Raw genomic sequence first — 21,777 nt, 5'->3', positions numbered from 1 at the left:
GTTCATCTTCAACTATTAACTACCAGTTAATTCTCTCTCTCTGTTTACATATAACTCGAACAGATGAAGAAATAACGTGAACAAAGACTTGAAACTTCTACATTCAATACTTCATATTAGAAGAACAAAAAAAGCAACAAGAATCTGAAAGTAGGAACTAGGCAAACTCATAATTTCCTTTCAAACTTCAAATTAATAAATTTTTATGAAAAATCCAAGTTACACAAGGAGAAAGCTATAATCAAAAATGCCTAGAGCTACGACAACTACTAGAGGAAAGCAACATTTAGAAATTGATAATGGAAAACAAAAGAAATTAAGTCCTAGAGACTACAGTATTAGAAAGCCAAGACTCTCAATGCTGCCTCAAGAAATTGACAATAGGGCCATAATTTTTTTTATGGGCATTCCAACCCACAATAAAATCCATATGAGCATACTCCTCTATGTATTGCACCACCAGCTTATCCTTGTCATGATTTTTAAGGTCATTGAGCAAAGCCTTCACATCATTAACGTTTGAAAGTGCATCTTTCCCTCCAACGCCAAGGAAAAGATGAATGTCTTTCGGAATGTTTGCCATGTTCTACAACGGAGGAGTGAAATGTCTGTAGTGCTGAAAATTTGGGATCCGGAGAGTGTAGTCGAACCTCCTTATGGTTCCACTTCTGATCATTTGAGACAAATGCACGACGTTCTTCGTCGAAGTGGATTGTGGTGTGTGCTCATAGTAACGAGCTATACTTGAAGGAGCTAGACAGCAATTTGGACCTGTTATAGCAGCCATAATGTTGTTACACTTCATACCTGGATGTAGGCAAAAAATGGTCTGTAGGGTTTGTTCTAACTGCCCTAGTGGAGGAAATTCCCGAAGACCGTAGATGTAGAATTGCTCATCCAAAAATATTTGAGTAGCATCTCTTACAAGGGGTGTGGATACATGACCCAGATGAGCAATTGGGCTAAGCAAAGCAGCTGATCTTAGTGAGTTTATCAGCTTTTGTTGGGATAAAGCAGCTAGTAGTGTCAATGTTCCTAAGGAATGGCCAACATAATGTAACTTCTGTCCTGTTTGGTGGTTCACATAGCTGAACAAAGCTGGAAGATCATAGGTAGCCAACTGCTCCCATGTCCATTCCCAATAAGCAGGATATTTATCACTTAAGTGATCTATGTCCACGGCTAGAGTCTGTTCCTCGAGTATTAGCAAGCCATACATCAAACCCTTGGTTAGCCAAGATGAATGCCAAAGCCTGATACGGTGGATTGAGTACCCAAGATGATGCATCTGATAGAAGTCCATGTTGCAGCAGAACAGGTGGTCTCTGGTTCGTGGTCGATTTGTTATCAAAATGTCCATGAGGGAATTCTATCAGCCCCAGAATGTAACCATCTTCTGTTGTTACTTGGTGTTCTTGGCAAAAAATAGCCTTGTGACTCCACCAAAAATTGGCAGATACCATTGTCAGTACTATCCCCATTAGATTGTGTGCCTCCTGCAACACAAATCAGAGCAAGAAAAAGTAGAATACAAGCTGAAGGATACTTCGTCATAATGAATTAACCCTAAACAATGATGAATTGTTTTATGTTGAATTGTAACGAAAAAGACCTAAATATAGCCTTGTAGATGTCATACATACCATTATGGGATTAGTAAATCCATTCTTTACGGTTAGCTAGAAATCTATTAATTAGTGGGATAAAGAGACTGGAAATCGAAAATTATTCCTAAAGTAACCAGGATCATCTCATACATGCCTGAAAATGGCCCTTAATATTCATTACAATACAAAATTAATTACAGAGCTCATCATTCTAACTCCTGTAGACTACAAAACTTCCTATACAAGGAGAATACAGGCATGATGAAAGACTTAACTGAACTGACACTACTAGCTAGAGGCTATTGTTCTACAGATTTAGGAGGTTCGATATCAAATTCCAGCCCAACCATGTCTTCTTATCGGAAGGGCAAGCGAAATTGAGTTCAAACATCTCCTTGCTAGCAGGTTCACCAGATTCACAGAAACCAACCAGCTTGGCAACGATTTCGGCACTCTCTTGTACATGTTGCATGTTATGGGGGTCAGTCCACAGCTTGTTTACCAGCTGCATCCTCCTTTGTTTTCCTCCTGGAGGGATATCCCATTTTGCATACAGCAACTCTCTCTCATCAGCTGTTAGCTTAGAGCCAACCCTCTTGGCCAAATACTCCCTTTCTTGCTTAAGAGCCTTGATACTGCAAAAACCATGCCAATGTTTCAGCAGATTATAACGAAGAATGAGATAGTTGATTCAAGGACACAAAAGCAACTTGGGAGTTTGAAATGTTACCTTGCTGAAACAGTTCCTGAAGGTTCGTCGCCTAAGAGTGCAGGACTCGCATTACCAAGATCAGAGAAGTGTTGTTCTAACCATTGCAACCTTCTGAGTTCAACTTCCATGTAAATCTGATCAGAGGGGTCGCCCTTGAACAACAGATAAAATTGGCTGCGGTGAGTAATTGAAACATGGCACAAATGCCATAGCATGACAATTTCTCTTCTTTCCTCTTCAAAAGTCAGGTGCCATGCCAAAGGAATAGATTCATCAATTTTATCCATCTCATCTGTTCCAGCTTCTTTGTCCTCCTCCATTGAAATTACCTGAAACCAAATAAAATATAACAAATGTTATATGGTGGACTTATTAGATGCTTGACCAGTGTAGAAGTGATAGCATAAGTGATTGTTTTCTTTATATTTTCATGTCATATGGCACGACATTGGTATTATACTAATATTCCCAACAAATGGGCCTATAAATCCAAATTCTAGTACTTGGTCCCGATGAGTTGTAAGACAAATGAAAACAGTTTTTGTGGAAAGGCATAGAGACTGAGAGAAAAGTAAGCATTTGATCCAGAAAAACTGAACAATCTCAAAAACCAGATATTCATGCCTAATCAATATACTCATATGATGCATGAATTACTTCACTACCACTCCTGACATTGAAATAGCATGGAATTTTAATCGAAACTTGTGAACTCTAATTGAGATGCATAATTACCTGGCACAACAGAAGGTTCTTCTGGTATTGGAGCTTTAACACCCGCTCTTTTAACTCAGTAACATAAGCTCTGATGCTCCGTATATTCTCCTCTGCAGCATTCTTGAACATCCTCTGCATTTTCTTCACGCTGACTGATGATTGCGGAGCAGACGGACTTCTGTCTTTGGACGATTTTCGGGTACCATTTTCATCACTCTTTGGTGGAGTACATTTTAACCTCCCAGACGTACCAATGTCATCACTAGGCATAGCATCATTAATCTGGGGCACCTTGTTCTCACTCTCATAATCCATAACTTTACGTGAATGGGTCATAGGTGAGCAAGGAGACCGAATTAAATGCTGCATATTTGTGCTATTGCTTAGGGTGAAAGGAAGGAGTTTCTTCTTTTTTGACTGGGTCTTGCATTCTGAACTCTCCTCACTAGTTGCAAATGCAGAAGCCAGCTGGTCTATAGATTTCTGAACATTCTCGAGCTTCCTTTCTAGAGATTCAATATTGCCTGCCTGAGATTTCCATCGAGTGATCTCTTTTTTCAAGTTGGCCTCACCTTCAATCATAGATACTTCAGGAATAGTGCCAACTGCTTGTATGTCTTTTATTTCAGACAGCAGTTTTGCTATAGTGTCAGTAGTTTCCTGATTTCCCAGTTGATGGGTAGCTACCTCCTTGTGCAGTACTTCAAGTGCTCGATTTGCCTCATCACCAAGCTGCCTCTGCCTCTGCTCTAACTTTCGGATTTCATTCACAAGCATGGATGGATCTGTAGAAGTTACTGATCTCCTCATAATTGACTGCCTTCGAGCTGTATTTCTTGTACGAGATTGTGGAGTGGTAGCAGGGATTTCATCCTCTCCAGGAAAAGAAAGACGCCTCACGACTTCAGAAGAAGGTCCACATTGGTTTGATCCCTGGAAAGTTAATTGGTAAAGACCTGAGTTATTATCAATGCACAAAATCATAAAAAGCAAATTAAAAATACAATAGTACCTTCTGCACCTTGTTTACTTTTCGCTCTAACTCAAGTTGTGATTGTGCAAGGTCTCTTTGCCGCTTTAGCTCTTCCATTTCCCTCTCCATCTGATAAATAAAAGTCCATTTCATGTCAAAGTAAGAACTTAAATAGGAGGATGTAATAATGTTCTTCTTTTTTTATTCCATCACACCTGCTTAATTTTCAGGTCCTTTTCTTCTAGTATGGACCTAAGTGCAGAAGGCTCAGGACTTCGCAACTCTGCTTCAAGTCTGGCTATTCTCTGCAAATTATTGAAGCAAGATAAGGCATGTTTATCACATGAGGTATTCCAGAGAAGATGAAAAGCTGCTAATGCTTTTACCATATTTATTTTTGCCGCATTAGTGACCTCCTTGGCACTAGTTGCAAATGATAGTGTATTTCTTGTCTGCTCGACATGGCTCAAAGCGGGGCTTACTGTGCATATGATCGCTGTTCGAGCATTTCCCCCCAATGAAGACTGCAAAATTCGTGTAAGCTTAGAATCCCTGTATGGTATGTGGCCGCTTCTTTTTCCACCACTGCATACGAAAAGATATATATCGTGAGAGAAGTACTTGCATGTTCAAAAAACGAATTATCTCAACAATTATCTTAACCAAGTACAATTACAAGAAACACATCAACAATATAGCACTTGCCTCAGCTTCCTGATCACTGTTGTGAGTGTTAGCAAGCTGCGGTTGATATGACTACCTTCCTTCAACCTTGTCCCATCTGCATTTGTCTGGGAGGCACGTTCACTTCCAGCCAGATCCACAAGGTTCTGCAAATTTTCAAATCTCTAGTCAGTTTCTACTCAACAAGAATTTGTTGTTGTGTACACTGTCAAACTGAGCAAGGAAATATACCAAACTGGCTCCAAAAGATTTCACTGAGCCTGAACTTTCTCGCAGGCTGCTCTCTATGGTCTGGACAAAAACAAAAAAGAGGTGATCATAAAATCCAATGTAAGGAAGAAAGATCCTAGAATGATGAATGATAGGAGAAGTAATGCATGAAGGTCTAATGTATATTTTACCACTAAAAGACATTTATTTAAAAGGCTCATGGAAAGATTCAAAATCAAAATTTACCAGCCTGATTATCTGATGTGATCTCGAGCTTTTATCATTTAGGGCAGTTTCTCCCACTTGCCTTTGAGCTGCGAACAAAATGTTTACTATTAGGGGAACATACAGAATAGAAAGGGTCATCTTACCCAAATATATTATGTAGTGGAAAACATTAGAATATGATGTAAACAAGAAAGATGCTCAAGTTGATACAGGGGGATACATGATACATACAATAACTAAATTTTAGAAATGAAAAGTCTAAAGCCTCATACTAAGTTATCACTTGGAATGATTGCTGAACAAAACCACATAAATCAATACATTACCTTCACAAATTCCTATCAAATGCTTCAGATGTTGGCCATCTTCAATAATTTCCTCATGTAATTTATCCACATTGGTTCCTTTCTACATTGGAGAAAAACGCATGAAAAGTTAGCACAAACATATGATAAAAATTATCTGATCTCAATCACAAAAGTTGTTGTAAATACCTCAGCATCATCCAAAAGTCGAACAGGGCCAGATTTGCGTTTCAAGAGGTCAACAACAGTTTCGTTGTAGATCTCTAATGCAGAAAATCTAAGAATGAAATCCCTCTCCGGTGTCTGCGAGATCGAAATATTCAAAATTATTAAATAAAATAAACTCAGAACATACAAAACAAACCCATTGCGTTAAACGCAAGTAATGAGAGGTCATAGGAACTTTCAACGATATTAAGTGAGTTCCTAATTATTTTGACCCTAATTTTCCCCTCACAATATGCAGGACAATCGAAAAGCCATATTAAGATCTCGATGGAACTGTGCCATACGTTCTTGATGTGTTCAAAAATGTCCTTGACAGCATTCTCAGTGATTCCTCTCATGGTAAATGTCTTTCCACTGCTTGTCTGCCCATATGCAAAAATTGTTGCTGCCAAAAAGAAGAACTAGAAACTCTTAGAATTGACGTAAAGTCCTTTCCACACACGATATAATATATCTATAACTACAGATTACCAACTATATGTTAAGTTACCATTCATTCCTGTAAGTGCAGATAAAGCAACATCCTTGGCTCCTTCTTCATAGACCTTCTGAGTTGAGCACGTCGGCGCAAACACCTTATCTGTCACAGGTATGAACAACAAATAAAATTATTCAACTTTGTGCCGAAAATGTACTTTCCCTAATTAGACACTTTATACAGAAGCAGTTGCAGGACATACCAAATGTGTATGGATTAGCAGGTCTCTCATGATTAGGATTCTTGAAAACAATAGTATTCTCATCCAGGCAATCCCAAGCAATGAGATCATACATTGCCTGCTCTCTCCGGTTCAGTGGCCGCAATCGAACAGTGACCAATATCTTCTCCTCACGAACTCTTGAACCACCTGGAGTGGAGCAAGTAGTCCTACGGATTTTGGAATTCGGCGTCGCCGGTGTCCCAGCCATCATCATCATCTCCTTCACTTTCTAGCCTCCACTCTACACAAAATCAACACCAGCCACATCATTCAGCAAAATGCCAGCAATCTCATCCGTTTCTTGATACTAACCACAACGGAATCAAATTAGGGAAAACCGAAACCCTAGCTCAACTCATGACCAAAATCAAGCATTCCGATAACGAAATCAAGCTCAAAATCGTCGACCAAAACCTAAAACAGCAAATTAAAACTATCAAACTCCTCGCGATTCTTGAAATTTCTTGTCCCGCTCAACGAATTTAACCTGAAAACTCCTCATTCTTACCACAAAATCACTCAAACCTAAAAACCGCTACATTCTACAGCAAAACTATACGAATCTAAAGCAGTGCAGTAATCTGAAACCAAAGAAAGAGACTCACGATAGTAAAAAAAAGGAGTTCCAGTGAAGCTTCAGAGTCGCCGAAGTCCAGCACCGCCGGCGGAGGATTCCGATTCACTTCCTATTGGCTCCGGTAGAGGTTTGGTCACAGTGAGAGTGTGAACAAATTTAGAGAGAGAGAGAGAGAGAGAGAGAGAGAGAGATGGGGAGTGAAGTAACGGCTACTGGTGTTGTTTATTATCTGGGGATTTTTCTGTTTTTATTTGTTTTCATTTTCCTTAATCGAACGGTCGAACCTGAATATTTCCTTCTTCTTTTTTTGAATTACTGGCGCCTGGAATGTGGGACCCGCAACCGCACGCACCGCACGTGGGGTGGTCACGTTCTGCGTCGTAACGGAAAGCGGGTCATTCATTTTACGGCGTGCGGTTTGATAACTGAAGACACGGGGCTGACTGAAAGAGGCCGGGTAAAAAGCCCAGAGTAGACGGCCCACGGGAATATGTAGAGATAATTAATGATAGACCCATATTGAAGCCTCATTTTCATATAAACTTACTCTCTCTTTTTTTTTTGAATCTTACCCAATTAATTATTTCAACATTATTTGTAGGTTTTATTTTTATAAATTCATTTCTTTTCATTTTGACCGGCTTCATTGTTTTATCATTCTGGTTGAAAAATGAAAACATCTCCTAGATAAATAGTTACAACTAATTAATTTTTGTTTTCTTATATAATCCTTATTTTATATTACTGGTGTGAACACACATTCTATATATATACTCATTTTGTTTCTAACACAAAATTGTAGTTATTTTCTTTTGAGAAATTTTAAATACACACATTTTATTTCTTAATACACACCCTTATTATTTAATATTTCAAATCATATTTTAAAGGTAGGTTAAATGACTAAGATATACATATATTATTACTTTATTATAGAAAAAACACAATAGAGAATAAAAATCATATGCATGTATTCATGTTGTTCTTCTCTAGGTCTTTGTTGTATACGTCACTACCTCAAATGTTATATCTCTTCTCTACAGGCCGTGATGAATTAGTATTGCATGTTCATCTTGAAACCATGTTAAATAAGTTGATGTATGTTGATATAATATATATATATATATATATAGGTTAATTTTGAAATTTTTATTTAGATTTTCACTTGTGATCGTTATTGGATTCCAAGTTGAACGTATTAGAGTTTGATTCTAAATTGAATGGTGTGATATAGGCAAACATTCTAGCAAATCTAGTAAAAAATATGAATAAACCTTAATTGTTAAATAAATAATTATTATAATTGTATTTTATGGATTTAGGGCATTTTTGGTACTTTGAGATGTGTATTTAGTAAAATATTGACAAGAAAATTAGATATAAGCTCAATATTTAAGCCCCCTCTTTAAAATACATTCACACCCAAATTTTTTTTCAATTTATACCCAAAAAATTTTATCATCAATATTTATTCTTTTTATAAATGTCTGATCTACCATTATGATACATAAAAAGTTATATTAAATTATTTCCTTACTTTTAGGTTTTTACATCTATTTGAATATGGATTTAATGAATTTCATCCATAATTGTTTCATTGTTTTAAATTCATATTACTAACTTCAATCTATATATACACTCATCACTAGGCTATTCAGTTTTGCAAGTTTTTCGTATCTCTTTGTTATTATTCTTCCATCAATCTATCCAATTTTGTAAAGTTTTACACAATTATTGTTTTTAAGAAATATGAGCTAGTAAAACGAAGATTATATGAGAGATTCTTATTGTGAGGTACGTACACATCTTTGTTCTTGAATGATATATTTTTCTTCATGTTAGATATATTATATGTATAATATTATGTTTTGGGACAAAAAACATATGTAATATATATACACTACAAAATCTAATAACGAGCTACATTAAAATTACGTATATGCATGTTTTCCTCGATAAGAGATACAATATAAAATTTTCCTATGTCAAGAAAATGCTCATAATCTTTAGGTTGAAATTAAAAGAGATACATATTAACTAGGTTGTCTCGTACCTATTAACCAGGTTAACAATGTTAAATTCGACTTTTATATTAAGTTATAAATAGATGAATGAATATAGAAAAGCTAGTGCTGCAAATAACAACCTACAAATTTTCAAGTTTCTTCTTAAAAAATGTACCTTTAAGATAGATAATTTAAATTACCAAAACATAAGTATTACATTCATTATCTACCTTAATTTAAATTTAAATTATAAATAGAATTTCTATAATTTAGCAATAATAATGAGTCAATGTGCAATCTATAATTAGGTATTCAAAAGAGAATTTAATTCACTATAGTTGACTAATTATATTTAAATAGTGGTAACATATGTAATTCTTGTTAAAACGAAAGACAATTTGTAAGCTTAATTGACAATATTTGAGAGAAAATTAGAATTAAATAATATATGAGTTTATTTTAAAAGTATGTGTCAAACTGGGTGTAAAACTAAATACCCCAATATTGACTTGAAATATTGCATAAATAGTGGATTAAGTAGTGGGTGTGTATTAAGGAATATGGAGTCTATATTTAAAACTTCTCTTTTCTTTCTTGTATGAAGGTAGTATTTTTTGAAAGAATTTCATACATATTTTTCTTAATGAAATCAAATATTACCGCATAATATTGAGAACGAGAGATGCAAAAGAAGGGAAATCATGCATGATAGTGCGAGAACTCTCCTAGTCATAGTTGAAGAAAGATTATTGAAAGAAAAGAAAAAGTTGGGAAATATGAGATTAAGGAATATAACATGATTTGGTATCCACGTCCAAAATAAATATTTTAAATTAATAATTAACATAATAAATAGGATTTGGTGTAAAATGAAGACGTGAGTTTAATGTAAAACATATATAACCAAATGTGTGTATATCTAAATACCCCGAATATGTATGCTTCGGTGAAAACTAGTAATCTGTCACATCTAAGCCTAACTTTAGAATCAAGCCACCCAATCTCAATGGGCAGCTGTGCAAAGCATATTCTAAATTTTGCCGGATTCATTGAGATGGAATCAAGTTTCAAGAGGAGGGAGTGAGGGACTCTTCTTTTTTAGCTTTTCCAAAAACAAGGCAAATTCCAAATACCTATATACTTTCCATTTTATCATGATAAGTGGACTCTCGAGAGGATGTAAGCTAAATGTCGTTATCTAGCTAGTGGTATTTTTTTTATAAAGAAGTCTTTGGTTTTATTCTCTCTATTTTGGTGTGTTTATATGTGTAATATGTGAATTGCGGATGACTTGTTGACACGATCTTTTAAGATTCTAGAAAAAAAATAGTAGAAAGTTGAGATTTTGTTTTTGTAGGGAAATTCTAAAGTGCAAGGGAAATTCTATATATCTTCTACATACATAGATACTTCAATTTATTTGGAACTACACTCTTAAAAGGCAAATGGTATATTGGTATACCACCTTTTAGTAGCATTTTCTTTTCTTTAGCTAGTTTGGAGAGGTGTACGTTTTGAATACCTCTTCTTCAATCTTCATATAAATGTAAATTGGATAAGTTTATGTCATTATGAACTCAGGAACAATACATGCAAATTAGTTAAACAAAAATCCATGCACTAATAGCGAAGACTTGAATAGTTCTTGCCTAGCTCTGTCATTTCTTTGAAGAGATTACTTGGCCTTTGTCATGTTAACATATATATACGATGACAATCGATTCGAACATGGAGAAAAGTCGAACTGAGAATCGAGTCATCGAGTGTCGGCGTTGAGGACAAACCCACCAAAAGGGCGGAAACCACCGGTCCGAAATGAATAAATATAACGAGTTTGAGGACAAATCAAAACTCGTGGTCGAGTCCGTTGATTTCCAATTTTGACAAATAACAAACACAAGCTATCTGGCTATATATTATATATATATATATATATATATATCTGAATATCTCTGATCGATCACTATTTTGATAAGGACAAGGAAGAACAACCTTTCACTTTCATCATCAAATTTTCCAAGCCCCACTCGACCTACCAATTTAGAATGATTTAACCATCTTATCCATTACACTGTTCTTTAAAATATTGATGTTACACAGTTGCACTCCCTCAAAATGGGTGATAAGTAAATTGGGATTTAACTATTTAATTAGGGTTAGTTCAACCATACACCAAACAAAAAGGAAAAGGCATGCTCGATGAAATGATCAAATTATAATGAATATAGGCTTTGAGTGAAAGATAAGTAACATCACATATATGTATATGTAGCAAACAACAAATGAATTGCCATCAATTTGAGATCGGCCCCCCATAACTCATTCACACAACCTCCTATTCAGATCGATTGACTCGAGTAGGCCGGTCTTTAGCTGCAAAGAGAAACTATATGTGGCCTAACTTTTGATCGATTAGGCTATCTAATTCTTACATTTTCACATAACACAGAAAAGTTAAACGCAAACATTTGATTTGAATGATATTAGACGTGAATATTTTTTTTTCAGATGTAACCTAAAACTCACATTATGTATCAAAATAGAGATGATAGTATTAGAACGTACATCGTGTAATGAATTTGTAAGATTCAAGTGCGAGTGATGCATGTGATGACATTAAAAAAATATATGGGTTAACTTTATTATTAGCATTACTCCTCTATAAACTACATTCAGTAAGAGAAGTTAAACGAAAGATGTCTCACTTTATAGCCATCATTTACCAATAGGGAAAAACAAGAATATCCACAGTTTTCTTTTTACACAACAATGATGCAGACATGTGTAAATATAATGTATTATGATTGCATTATTAGTTGGTGGTCCAGTTAACTGGTGGGGAGTGGATTCATGCTGTTGGCACATTTAATCGATGGATCATATGCCTTCCAACTTTCAAATCGTTGCTTCAGATTTAAGAAAAAATGCACAATATGTACCTCTGCTAAGTGACCAAGCTAAATGGGAAACAGGAGAAGAGCTAAAGTTGAAAAATGATTAGGAAAACCATTTAAAACTAAATTTCAATTGATTAATTTAATTAAGTTAAACTTATAATTAATCAAAGATTAACATAGATTTGAGTTCTCTATAATGAGGGCTACAAGATCATATGTTTGGTTGTGTAATTTGGTTTGTGGATGAGTAAGAAATTTTCACTCAAATATGGCTACTTAGAGTGAGGGAAATGTGTTTGTCACACATTGGAAAAGAGAAGTGTTGAAAAGACTTTATATAAAATCTATTGTGTATGGATTGTAAAGTGTGTAAGCTCCCTTATACCCTCTCGCGCACGCGCATGGGGGGGTGCAAATCTCAGGTCACAAGGGAAACTCTTGTATGTCCGTGCGACTTGCGGACACGAATGCAACACCGAATTGAGGGTCGGAACGCAGATTCTTTTTGCATTTCCGAAAATTCGGTTTTGACTGTTCAAATTCTTATTTTGTAACAACTGAGTTATTGTGTGTTATGGAGAATTATAACAGAATTGAAATCAGTGCTTGTAACATATGTAACTCATATATGTTATGATCTTTTGATTTCTATAACAGCCATCTTATTTATTGCTGATTGCAAATCCTCACTATATAAATAGCCACCATCCTTCATTGTAAAATCATCCCATTCGAAACACAATCCTCTCCTACTCTCAAAGTTCTTAGTTTTTCTCTGGTGATAGATAGAGGTACCTTTTGAGTTTGTTGAGGGTTCTAGTTAGTAGTGCAACTTTCTAGAACTGTTTAGTCGTTGTATCATGGGAGACAAGCGCCAATCATCCTTGCACCGGTAGAGGAGGTGTAAACATCTTAAGGACAGTGTGGTATCACACACGTCTCGACTAGTTCTTCCATCACCAATCGTTCGGTATTTTGGTTGATTTTAATTCCGTGTTCTTCGTTATTAAAATTACATGATTTGGTTTTTGCTTTAAAATTATTTATAATTCAGTTTATTAAATTATATATGCAATATATCACTGCTTTTCCAACAATCTTAAGACGTTTATTTTTGATATTGCTTATATAATTTGTATTCGATATTTATCTACAATTTTTCAAGTAAACTTACACCTTGTGTGTGTTTCAGTTTCTAAAAATGACTAACGGAGAAAATTCTGGAAATGGCAAGTGGTGCCAACTATGCCTACTGCTCCTGTTGTACCTGTCTCAGTATCCCATGGGGAAAAACCTGAGAAGTTCAACGGTTTGCATTTCAAGAGGTGGCAACAAAAGATGATGTTTTATCTGACCACTCTGAATCTGGCAAGATTATTGACGGAGAATGCTCTTGAGTTCAAGGAAGATGACCATGGCGATCAAGCAAAGATTGCTGCTGTGAATGCATGGAATAATTCTGACTATTTATGTAAGAATTATATCATGAATGGTCTAGTCGACTCATTGTACAGTGTGTACATTAGCATGGGAACGGCAAAGGAGGTATGAGAATCCTTGGAGAAAAAATATAAAACTGAGGATGCCGGCGCCAAAAAGTTTATCGTGGGCCACTAATCCTGCATGAGATTCACGCTGAAGGAATGCAGCTAGGTGAAAGTTTTCAAGTGGCATGTGCTATTGAAAAGTTACCACCTGCTTGGAAGGACTTCAGGAATTATTTGAAGCACAAGCGAAAGGAAATGACCATGGAGGATCTAGAGATTAGGCTTCGCATTGAGGAAGACAACCGAGGATCCGAAAAGAAAGCATGGATCAATGATGTCTCTGCCAAGGCAAACATGATGGAACATGGTCAAGGTTCCAAAAATAGGAAATGCAAGTATCATGGGTCCAAGCTGGGGCCGAAAGGAGGCATCTCCAAGAAGCCAAGGTTTGAAGGCAAGTGCTACAACTGTGACAAGACTGGTCACAAGTCTGTCGACTGCAACAAACCAAAGAGGAACAAAAAGAAAAGAGGCAAACCTGATTGAAGTCGTCACTCAGGAGGTTGCTGACATGAACCTCTGTTGTATGATATCAGAGGATAGTATGGAAAAAGTCAGTGATTATGACTGGGGACAAAATGACTTAGAGCTATGATATGACCAAGCCAAGTTTTGGATTGATCTGTAGAACAGAACTGAAATTATCGAATAAATTGATGTATGTTCTTAAGGGTTTTATGAGTATAAAACTCAGTGTTGACAAATGTGTTTTGTCTGAAATTGATATAGAGCCATGTGTGGTGGATTGTTTATTACACCTATATGAGTCTCCTTAATTTATGGTAGTGAAGAATATAGTATATGTCAATTAACATGCATAAGTGTGATCTTGTGTAGAGACAAAACTGACTAGATCATCTTTCCAAAGTGTTGAAAGAAACATTGAACACCTTGATCTGATTCATATAGATGTGTATGATTTAAAATCAACGTTATCTAGAGGGAATAATAAATACTTTATTACCTTCATAGATGATAACACGAAATATTACTATGTGTATTTGCTAAAATGCAAGAGTGAGGCTATAGAGAAGTTCATTCTCTATAAAAATGAGGTTGAGAACCAACTCAACAAGAAAATTAAGGCACTAAGAAGTGACCGAGGGGGTGAGTATGAATCGTCACTTGCTGAGATTTGTGCTCAGAATGAGATTATACATCAAAGGACTGCTCCATACTCACCATAATCCAATGGTGTAACAGAACGCAAAAATCTTACTCTAAAGGATATGATGAATGTTATGCTACTCAGTTCTGGGATGTCACCCAACATGTGGGGAGACGCGATTCTCACGGCAAATTACCTTTTAAATAAGGTACCCAAAAAGAAAGAAGAGAAAACTCCATATGAGTTATGGAAAGGGAGAAAACCATCCTACAAATACTTAAAAGTTTGGGGATGTTTGGCAAAAGTGGAAATTCCTAAACCTAAAAAAGTTGATTGCATCTTTATTGGATATGCACAAAATAGTTCGGCTTATCGATTCCTAGTCTACGATTCGAATATTCCTGAAATCCATAAAGATACGATAATGGAATCGAGAAATGCACTTTTTCTTTGAAAATGTATTTCCACAGAAGTCTAGAGAGGAATTTAATTCTTCTAAACGACCACGTGAAGACAACCGAGCCAAAACTAATAATGCTCAGGATCAAAAATCTGAGTCGGGGTCCGAATCTGAGTCTGAGGCTGAGGTTGAACTTAGACGAAGTAAAAGGGCAAGGACCGCAAAATCCTATGGACCTGACTTCCTGTCATATATGATTGAAGGTGAAACCTGTACCTTCAAAGAGGTAGTAAGTTCTACTGATGGTCCTCTGTGGAAAGAAGCAATCAAAAGTGAGGTTGACTCTATCATGTAAAATCACACTTGGGAATTAGTGGATTTGCCACATGGGTGTAAGCCTTTGACTTCCAAGTGGATTTTCAAAAAGAAATTAAAAGCTGATGGGTCAATAGACAAATACAAGGCTAGACTTGTTATTAAAGGCTATAGGCAAAAGGAGGGTTTGAATTATTTTGACACTTATTCTCTTGTGACGAGAATAACATCCATATGGATGATACTTGCAAGTGCAGCGTTGCGCAAACTTGAAGTATACCAAATGGATGTAAAAACTGCTTTCCTAAATGGAGATGTAGAAGAAGAAATCTACATGGAACAGCCAGAGGGTTTTTCTGCTCCTTCTCAGAGTAAGAAGGTGTGCAGATTAGTTAAGTCATTATATGGCTTAAAACAAGCACCAAAACAATGGCATGAGAAATTTGATAATGCCATGATCACCAGTGGATTTAAAATAAATAAAGGTGATAAGTGTGTATATGTCAAAGACACTGAAAATAGATATATCATACTATGTCTGTATGTGGATGATATGCTTATCGTTGGGAGCAACGATAAGATGATCAAGTCCACTAAAGACATGTTGAATTCTAAGTTTGACATGAAAGACTCGGGACTTGCTGATGTCATTTTAGGAATTAAAATTACGAGAACATCAGAAGGGCTTGTGTTGAATCAAACACACTATATGGACAATATTCTTGGGAAATTTGACAAGGAAGGTTCTGGAATTGTCAGAACTCCTGTAGATATGAATCTACATTTGTCAAAGAATAAAGGTGAAAGTGTTTCTCAATTAGAGTATTCAATAATAATTGAGGAGTCTAATGTACTTAACAAGTTGTACAAGACCAGATCTAGCTTATGCGGTTCATAAGCTAAGTAGGTACACGAGTAATTCTGGAGCTATGCATTGGCAAGCGATTGGAAGAGTACTCAAATACCTAAGGTATACTCGTACCTATGGGCTGCACTACACATCATACACAGCTGTTATAGAAGGGTTCATTGATGCGAACTGGATATCTGACATGAAAGACTCAAAGTCTACTAGCGGATATGTATTTACGCTAGGTGGTGCAACTGTGTCCTGGAAGTCCTCAAAACAAATAGTTATAACTAGATCCACAATGGAGTATGAGTTTGTAGCACTAGACAAATGTGGGAAGGAAGTAGAATGGTTACGCCAGTTCATAGAGGACATTCCTAGATGGACAAAACCTGTGTCTGCGATTGGTATACATTGTGATAGTCAATCTGTAATTAGCAAGACACAGAGCAAGATGTATAATGGTAAATCTAGACACATTCGTCGAAGACATAATACCATTAGACACCTACTCTTAACTGGAGTTATCTCTATAGACTATGTAAAGTCTAAAGATAATATTGCTGATCCTTTAACCAAGGGGTTAAACAGAGAGTTAGTTGAAAAATCATCGAAGGGAATGGGACTAAAGCCCATTGGAAATTAAAAATCACTACAGTGGATACCTAACCTAGCTGACTGGAGATCCCAAGATCCAGGTTCAAAAGGGAAAACCAAATTGTGGAGATGAGTTCGGATCACTGTGGGGAGTTCCCCAAGTCCATTCATATGATGAAAAACAATGATACCCGTAAGGATGAGGTTAAGCTAAAACTTTTAATGATTCTTATGCGTCGAGAAATCGAGCAGAGCAATGCGGGTTATTCTTAATTAAGAGATCACCTATGCAAGAGAGAAGTGGGGCCACTTCTATGGGAGTTAATGAAGGCATAACTCTTATCAAACTACTTGCAGAACCAGTCGTGTGTTCCATGGCCAAAATGGGCACAAAAATGAGAACCAAAGTGTACCAGGGGGACTCTTGTGTGAAGTATGTCATCATTTACACAAATGACGAATAGTTCAAAGACATCGCGTCTACTACTTAGTTAGTAAAGTAAGCATACTTTCATAAATGAAGGTTCAAATGGTCAAACCTACCTATTCTATGCAGGTTTCAACCGTAGAAATCTATCACCAAATTCTATCGAGTCTTTGGTGGCCAATTTCATTCATGTGGGGAATTGTTGAAAAATGGTTAGGAAAACCATTTAAAACCAAATTTCAATTGATTAATTTAATTAAGTTAAACTTATAATTAATCAAAGATGAACATAGATTTGAATTCTCCATAATGAGGGCTACAAGATCATATGTTTGGTTGTGTAATTTGGTTTGTGGGTGAATAAGAAATTGTCACTCAAAGATAGCTACTTATGTGGCTCTCCAGGTAAGGCGACCACATCGTGACCTCTTTGTGCTCTAGAAACGTCTCCGGCAGGGAGTACGACAACGTGATCTGTTCGTTGCGGTAAGTGGCGTATAGCGTCAACTCCTCGTAGATGATCGCCACGTGGTTCATTGTGTTCCGAGAGGAGATGGTGACTTGCATGACGGTGGAGATGAGGTAGGGTTGGGTGTTGGAGACGTTGAAGGAGGTGACCGTGATGTCTTGAAGGGTGAAGCTGGGCTTGGAGGGGTTGAGTGGTTGACATAGAGGTAGATGGAAAGGATTGTCAAACCGAAGACGATGATGCCCGAGACGATATAGATGACGAGTTTAGTGGTGCCAGAAGCGGGAGCAGGAAGAGGAAGGGGCGCGGGAGCGTCGTCAGGCATTTTGGCTCAAAGACTTTTTCTCCTTCACAAAATATATATCAAATTAGCATGAACGTACGTAAAACCCTAACCCTAATAGTGACCGGGGGAGAAAGTTTCTCGATCACTTCCTTAATTGTTGAGATTCTCATAATGTTCATTTACATTAAAATTGATATAATCGATATCTTCCCGCTCAGTTAAGGAAAGGATATATTCTGTTTACTATTTATTAGTTAGAGCTGGTCGGAACATACCGTATATGCTTACCATTTGCTTTCATTCTCATAGGAAAGTTTATAAGAGGTTTATCGGGGTTGACTGGGTGCATTTTATGGTGAAGTTCTTTCCAAGGTATGATTGTTCCAATTATAGATAGTCACTACGTACCCCGGAAGGCCGGAATGAAGCAGATAGTAATTTCGATTATTTTTTTCTTCTTCTTGTAATTAGAGAAATAACTAGAACTCTAATGAGAATTAGTGTTTTTTAAATAAACAAAACATATCGAAGGCCCAATAATGGCGTTATAGAATTAATGAATTATAGACATATGTGCCAACTCGAACTAAATCTGTGGCAGCGCGCTGAAGTGTGCCATAAGAGATTGAAGATTTGATTCATTTGAAAGTGCCTATATATACATGGGCAGAACAGAGTTGAGTGCTGATGGAAAGTTTGTAAATGGCGATACCAAATCCAGCTTGGAGTGGGTCCTAAACTCCATGAATTCAAGAAAATGATAAGTTTCATGGGTTCGTCTGGAGTACATCGTTGTATACCATACATCAAGGGCTGAACCGCTGAACGGCCGACATGGGCTGTCAGCTTTTGCACGCAGTGGTGGTGGTGAGATTGTGCGGTCGTATGTGCCGGCGTACCGTATACATCGGCGTATGATAGATTTTTCGTTCCATCTTCAATTTCCTCGTCTACTTAACCTTCAAACTCAAACAAGCTCAATGATAAGTCAATAAACCTGTTAGTTTGAGAGTAAGATAAATCTTTTGTCTTTCACGAAAGTAACATTAATTTTCATGTACTGATACCTATATATAGCTTTGATATATTGGCCTAACAGTCTAATAACACTCACAAAATGACCAATGATTTGGACATAATATCGATTGAATCACCAATGCCATGAGCGGCTGCTCTTAACGACACCATGAACCTTTTTTAAAGATGAAAATTAACAATTTGTCTTTACAAAACCACACCCATTGTCCTATGAAATTTTCAATTGACACGTGCACGAAAATGAAGTGTATCGTTGTGGTTTGTAATATTAGTATACTTTATGGCATATTTATTCTATAATTTAAAATTAGGAAATTAAGTTCTCTTACTACCATACACATTTCTTTGTTAAGCTTATTCTCATAATCCATCACAAAATCATCAATTTATCACCATGAAACCTCAAAAATGAATAAGCTCAAGCCATAGAAGCCATTCATTGTCTTCTAACTCTTCTTCCACTAATTTACAACCCGTTAGGCAAAACCTCACTCAAAGAAAGTCAAATGGTTAAGGCACACGTGAATAAATTCAAAATTAAAGTTAAGGCACACGTGAATAAAGCATGATCCCACTCACTAAATCTGTGTCCAAAAAAACCACTTACTCCCACTGAATGTCCACATTATGTGATTAATTAACACATTTTGCTTACTTCCTAATCATCTAGCTTATAGTACTTTAATCACCCCAAATGAAATTAAGTGATTACGCTACACAAGCACCTGCCGGTGACATTAACCACTAAAAAAGGCACCTGCCGGTGCCACGTCAGATGCCGGACCCCATTCCGACGTGTCAGGCCCACAGTATATCCACAAGTCTTTGGCTCTTTGCCCTCATTTGGATACAAACTCCACCAATCGGCCCAGACTGTAATAATCTTGGTCTCGTATGGGGGAGTGGAGATCTGTCAGAGAATCCAATCAGACAGTGCCACGTAGTTTCCCATAACAAGATCTCGGAATTTGTACTCTTTTAGCTTTTTCCCGACACTGACGTTGCTCCGCACCGTAACGCAACCTGCAACTCCTCAGTCCGTTTTTTTGGTATACTCTAATTACGGTTAAAATTTAGAAATTATACTTGCACTTGCACTTCGGTCCTTAGAATTTACCGTATTATTGTTCGGTTCTGTTTTTCGGAAGAAAAAAAAATCATAGAAACGGACAGATCATTGGTATTTGAACTAACTATCTTACTCATTTGCTAGTAATGCTGACAATGTAAAACGAGATCTATGTTGCGCGAAATATCTACAATACCTATTTAAGCTGCGATTTCTTGTTATTCAGACATTTACGTGATACCATTGTCTAATGGAGGTATGTCGCATAACAAACAGTCATAAACACTACTTGAGTATTGAATTTCATTCTTTTACGCATATGGCCATAATGTGAGAAACGATCACTCAACACCGATAGACTATAGTCTATGGTCACTGAATTTCAGTATAGGGACACTTAGTATATCACTTAAGTTGTTTTATTTACGACTAATCACATATAATCTCACTATAGCAGTGATGGACCCATAAAATTATTCATATGAGAGTATATTGACATGTAATATGTATTTTAAATTTATGAGTGGACATATATGTTAATGTTTAGACTAATATTTAGTATTTTAATTAAGATAACATTAAAAAATTTACTATATTCTAAAAATCAGTGGGTCGTCCCCTCTAGGTCCGCCAGTGCACTATGGAACGAGTGACAATAAATTTAGAAATATTGTGGTCCTAGGACAAAATTTACATTATTGAATACAAAAATTACATTATTGAATGCATAATTCATTTTAAAATACTACACTTGATCTTAGCCAAAATTCATTTTAAAAATTGGGTAATTGCCAGCAATCTAAGGTGAGGCGGCCGTGAATTACAGGACCAGACGCGGTGGAAAACGCCCGCCAAGAACCCGTTATGACGTTCATGAGGTCAAAGAAACAGGAGCCATTGGAAAAACCATAACAGGTTTAATTAATCCATTAATTAATTAATCCCAAGGACAAAGATGGGTTTGTTTACGGTATAATTAAACAGATCAAAGGAATAAGAAAGTGGATAATGGACCTATGAGTGAAAAACCAGATAAATTATTAGGGTCGCTGGGGAAAGTGGGAAATGCAGAGACGGTGGTTTTGAGAAAGCAACACTGAAACCACTGCAGTAATTGGTGGTTTTCATTTCTTCCAAAACAGAGGCACTATTTGATAATTGATTAAAGATTGTAATTGAAGAAAGACTAGGAGGGTGAGGAAGAAGAAGACTCCTCTCCTCTCCTCTCCTCTCTGATTTCACATATATAAAGGGTCATCTAGGCTTCTTCTTCCTCATCCCATTCTCGTTCATTCTTTCTATTCTCCCATTCTATGCGTTTTTGCTTACATTGAGTTCACTAAACTCTGCGTTCGATTCCTCTCTGCATTTGCGAAACAAAATCCGTCGCATTTCAAGGTAATGTTACTAACAAAATAGTTGCATTATGTATCAATTTGTTTAAGCTCATTGCCACTTTGAGCCCTAGAGTAATATGCCATTGGATCTTGAAATTCTCCCAACATTTTCTGTTCATTTTATCTGTGTATAGTATATACGTCTCTTTTCGTACCAACTACAGAGTAACAAGGAAAGTAATAAGAAATTGATCCGATACCAAAGATTAATGATAAGATTACATTAAACCCATAAAGTTCTAGAGGATAACATCTGTAGGGTTTATAGGGAATACCTGCAAGTCTTCAAAAATGACCTAAAAGTCCAACATGTGAATCTTCAACCTACCCATTCTTTTTACAGGACTAAATTTCCTTCCTACCTTACCTCACACCCTTGCTGAATTTCTGGTAAATCCCAATTTAATTTCCTTGGAGCCCAAGGCCTCA

General features: G+C 36.5%; 1 protein-coding gene and 1 pseudogene across 3 annotated transcripts; both read right to left on the bottom strand.

Moving 5' to 3' along the window:
* Positions 1–355: 355 nt before the first annotated feature.
* LOC126798754 (triacylglycerol lipase 2-like) lies at positions 356–1,554 on the bottom strand (annotated as a pseudogene).
* A 206-nt stretch (positions 1,555–1,760) lies between these two features.
* LOC126805015 (kinesin-like protein NACK2) lies at positions 1,761–7,203 on the bottom strand. 3 transcript variants are annotated; one of them, XM_050532104.1, is made up of 15 exons: positions 6,971–7,203; positions 6,345–6,606; positions 6,155–6,244; positions 5,949–6,049; positions 5,626–5,739; positions 5,458–5,539; positions 5,150–5,217; positions 4,925–4,984; positions 4,715–4,839; positions 4,396–4,594; positions 4,225–4,314; positions 4,049–4,138; positions 3,055–3,969; positions 2,338–2,648; positions 1,761–2,242 (listed from the first exon to the last, which is right to left on the bottom strand). In XM_050532104.1, the coding sequence occupies exons 2-15, from the start codon at positions 6,580–6,582 to the stop codon at positions 1,915–1,917; spliced, it is 2,811 nt and encodes a 936-aa protein (XP_050388061.1). In that variant the 5' UTR covers positions 6,583–6,606; positions 6,971–7,203; the 3' UTR covers positions 1,761–1,914. The 3 variants fall into 3 exon arrangements, with proteins under 3 accessions (XP_050388061.1, XP_050388059.1, XP_050388060.1); XM_050532102.1 differs by having other exon boundaries at positions 4,225–4,594; XM_050532103.1 differs by having other exon boundaries at positions 4,058–4,138; positions 4,225–4,594.
* Positions 7,204–21,777: the final 14,574 nt, after the last annotated feature.

The sequence above is a fragment of the Argentina anserina genome, chromosome 1 (assembly GCF_933775445.1).
Source record: "Argentina anserina chromosome 1, drPotAnse1.1, whole genome shotgun sequence".
Taxonomy (NCBI): domain Eukaryota; kingdom Viridiplantae; phylum Streptophyta; class Magnoliopsida; order Rosales; family Rosaceae; genus Argentina; species Argentina anserina.
Note: the sequence above shows the minus strand (reverse complement) of the source record. Positions and strands in the feature narration are given on the sequence as shown.

Coding starts and splice junctions, on each gene's coding strand:
- LOC126805015 (XM_050532102.1), bottom strand. CDS start 6,582: ATGATGATGATGGCTGGGACACCGGCGACGCCGAATTCCAAAATCCGT. Junction 3,970..4,048: donor AAGTAAACAAGGTGCAGAAG/GTACTATTGTAT, acceptor TTAACTTTCCAG/GGATCAAACCAATGTGGACC. Junction 2,649..3,054: donor AGAACCTTCTGTTGTGCCAG/GTAATTATGCAT, acceptor ATTTGGTTTCAG/GTAATTTCAATGGAGGAGGA.